This window comes from Phytophthora sojae (genome assembly GCF_000149755.1).
Source record: "Phytophthora sojae unplaced genomic scaffold PHYSOscaffold_5, whole genome shotgun sequence".
NCBI lineage: Eukaryota > Oomycota > Peronosporomycetes > Peronosporales > Peronosporaceae > Phytophthora > Phytophthora sojae.
Window position 1 is genome coordinate 6,810,843 of NW_009258119.1, and position 3,233 is coordinate 6,814,075.

The 3,233-nt window shown below is 48.7% G+C and overlaps 1 protein-coding gene across 1 annotated transcript; it reads right to left on the bottom strand.

Annotated features, from left to right (window-relative positions):
* Positions 1 to 2,288: 2,288 nt before the first annotated feature.
* Positions 2,289 to 2,663, bottom strand: PHYSODRAFT_507539 (hypothetical protein; the record flags this gene model as incomplete). The annotated part of the gene is made up of 1 exon (XM_009531879.1): positions 2,289 to 2,663. A coding segment is annotated over one exon (375 nt), but the record flags the coding sequence as incomplete, so codon positions are not given.
* Positions 2,664 to 3,233: the final 570 nt, after the last annotated feature.

The following is a 3,233-nucleotide window of genomic DNA, read 5'->3' on the forward strand; positions in this document are numbered from 1 at the left end:
AAGCGCTACGTAGTATCCTAGCCTAAGCTCATGCCTAGTGGTACAGGTTTTTGGGTTGACCGAAGATAGCCTAAGGTGCACAGAGGCGCTTGCAACCGACCCGGTGTAAGGGATCGTTCCTGGTCTTCAGGTTTTGATCCAATAAGCGCTTACCTTTGCGGGTTAGCGTGTTGTTGGTGTCTCTAATACCTTTTGGTAGAAGAGAATTTTAGTGGTATTACCACGCCACATTTGCGTAACGTAATCACAACTTGACCTCGACGGGATTTTCTTGACGGGGTTTTCTCGACGGGGTTTAGGGTTGACGGGGTTTGCATGACCGGGCGTATGAACCGGCTCGTATATATATTACGACCCGGATGAACGTTCATCCCAGGGTCCTTTAGGGTCCTTGGGCCAGCTTATTTTAGGTGTTCACGACCCCAATATCATTCATCCAGGGGCCTTCGTGTCCAAATTAGCTTATTTTGGTTGGTTTTTTAATTTAGGCTCGGCGTCTGAGGTTCTCTAATAACTGATAGCGACTAAACCCTAAAGCTGATATTTTTTGTAGTACCGTACAAATTATTTAAAATATGTTGATATCAAACTATTCTTATTGGTCCTCTACAATATTTTAATCGTCATATCTAATCATTTTTAATGGCGTGTAAGACGCTGTATTTACATGTAACGCGGCTGCCCCGAGAAGCGAGTTTCGACACCACCAGGCGCATCTTCGTCGGCGGAGCGAGCGCGCGTAGATACCGATCATCACGCCGCGTAACCGCAGCTCGGTCGTACAAAGGCGCGCGTCCTTGGAGGCGCGCCGCATGTCAAGCGCAGAGTCGGCAAACTTTATCCCCCCCCCCCTCCCTAAGCAATGTTGGCGGTCTATGGTACAGTATGACTGCATAACGCTTTGCGGTGGCGACATGGTGGCCGCCAGCAGCGACCTGGTGGGGGCCAGCAGCAACATTGATGGATACATTCTCCACCCGAGCAAGCGACGCGGTGAGCGGAGCTGACTGCTGTGAACTGGTAGACCTGAGGGACGATACTGGCGGCGGCAGGCTGCCGATAGCCACCGTTCTCGGCGGTGTTGGCCGTTCTACTTCATGTATGCAGTGCCTACAAACTACCGCGGGTCGCGTTGGGTGATGGTGGTGGTACCGGCGACGTCGAATAATTTGCTACGACCACCCTTCGTATGCTTATCGTAGATGCTTTGGAGCCGTTAGCTTTGATAACGTTGCGCTCACACGGACGAGCAGCTTGCAGCGCAATCTAAATCGATCACGCTCCTTTTTCTAATATAGCATTGACACTGTTCAGGCTAGAGCCAACGGCGCCCGCCGTGCTGGCGGAACAGATGGCATCGCTGAATGCAGTTAGTGACCCCATTTGGATCTGTCGAATGAAAATATGGACTAGAAAGCATAAATGTTTAGCAAATGTATGCTCTCGTGATCTAAAAACTGGGTATGAGGTAAATCAATGGCACGGTCTTCTCGTGGCTAAGCTACGGTCGTGGGACAAGTAGTTGCAGCTCATTAACCAGAGAAGAGAGCTCGTATGTATGCCCACAAAATGCACAAGTTGGTAAACGAGCTACCGGTGGGTACTTTCACAATCCACTGTGCAAATTCCTGTCTTGTCAAGAGGGCAATTTCACCTTCTATTCCTCCACGGGATGATGCGCGAGTTCGACATACGTTGTAAAAACTCCATGCACCTGGGATCATCCTCCCGCGCAGTCGAGAGTTGCAGGAAGATCCCGGCTTACTTCCAAAATGAAGATCGTTTTTCCAATGCGCGTGGTGTATTGGAATGCCACAGAAAAAGCACGACGGATAGCGAGACCCAAAAATTAAATGATTCTCACACTCGTGTACAGGATGGGCACCAAGGCACTTCAAACAGTAGGCTGCTTGATGTGGGCATGCCTCTGGGAGGTGATAAATGAATTTCGCTTGGTTAGAAACCCAACATACCACGCAATGTGTCGATTCATCGTTGAAAATCATTTCCTGCAACAGCATGTAGACTCTTTCGTCGTTGAGGACTCTGATGTTAGCTTCTGCACACTGTAACCGAATGCTTCGTGACGCTGGTGCGATTGGGGCCTTATTTTGATCATCTCCCATAGCTCTAGAGCAGACATCGCACAACTTGTTGACATCGTCAACCGTGCACGGAAAGCCCGAACCGTCCATTGCCTCTTGTAGTCGTTGCCTCCTGCAGCGGATTTTATCTAAAAGGAATGCCCGTAGCGTACTAAGGGCTTGATATTCGCCCTTATTGCTCGATGAACCCACTGTCAAATGCTTCGAAAAGCGCTGGAAGTATGTTTCACTGTATATGGTGACACATTTTGCTGGCTTACCATCAGGCCCCGACCGACCTGTCCCCTGCGCGTAATCGGTCAAGCTGTAGGCTAGTCCAAAATGTAGTACGGTTCGAACGTTCGGGTAATCCACACCCTGACCCAATCCACACGTCGCAACAATATACGAGCAGTTAGGGGACTTCCACAATGACAAATTATTCTTGCGCTCATCGAAAGTCATTCCACTATGATACCGGGCGACCACGTTGGACGTATGGCGCTCTAAATAGTTTGCAATTTCTTCGACCTTCGGCTTTGTCAACGCAAAGACAATGCCTTTGTCAGGATGTGCCATAGGAAGTTTCATCAATGATAGACATGCCTTCATCATATCTGTATTCGATAACAATTCCACCACTTCGTAACGTATAGACGCTCGGCCTATCGGCGTTCTCACAGTGACGAAAGGGAAGCCAAAAATTGTCATGAGGTCATTTTCCCAAGTGGGGGGAAGAGTTGCCGTCAGTAGTGTCTTCTGGACCGAAATGGACGATAACACATAGACGAATGACATGCACCTGCGGTAATCTTGCGAGGTCATAGCCAAGTGAGCCTCGTCAAAAAATATTCTGCTTAGTTTGTCCTGCTCCTGTAGCGACAGTAGGAACGTCCGGAAATTTTGATGCTCCAAGTACGTTACTCGGACGAACAAAATAGACGGTAGCGCTGTGAAAGGACTCGTATCGTGGTGATACTTAGAGCACTCGATTCCCAATTGTTCTGTCTTCCGAAGCGAGTCCAATAAAAGTGCTACCAAAGGCACAACAATAATGACAACACGCGTAGAATTCGATAATGCGGCCAAATGAAACAGCAAGGACTTCCCACCATTTGTAGGGAGTACAACGAGTAAATTAGAGACGCT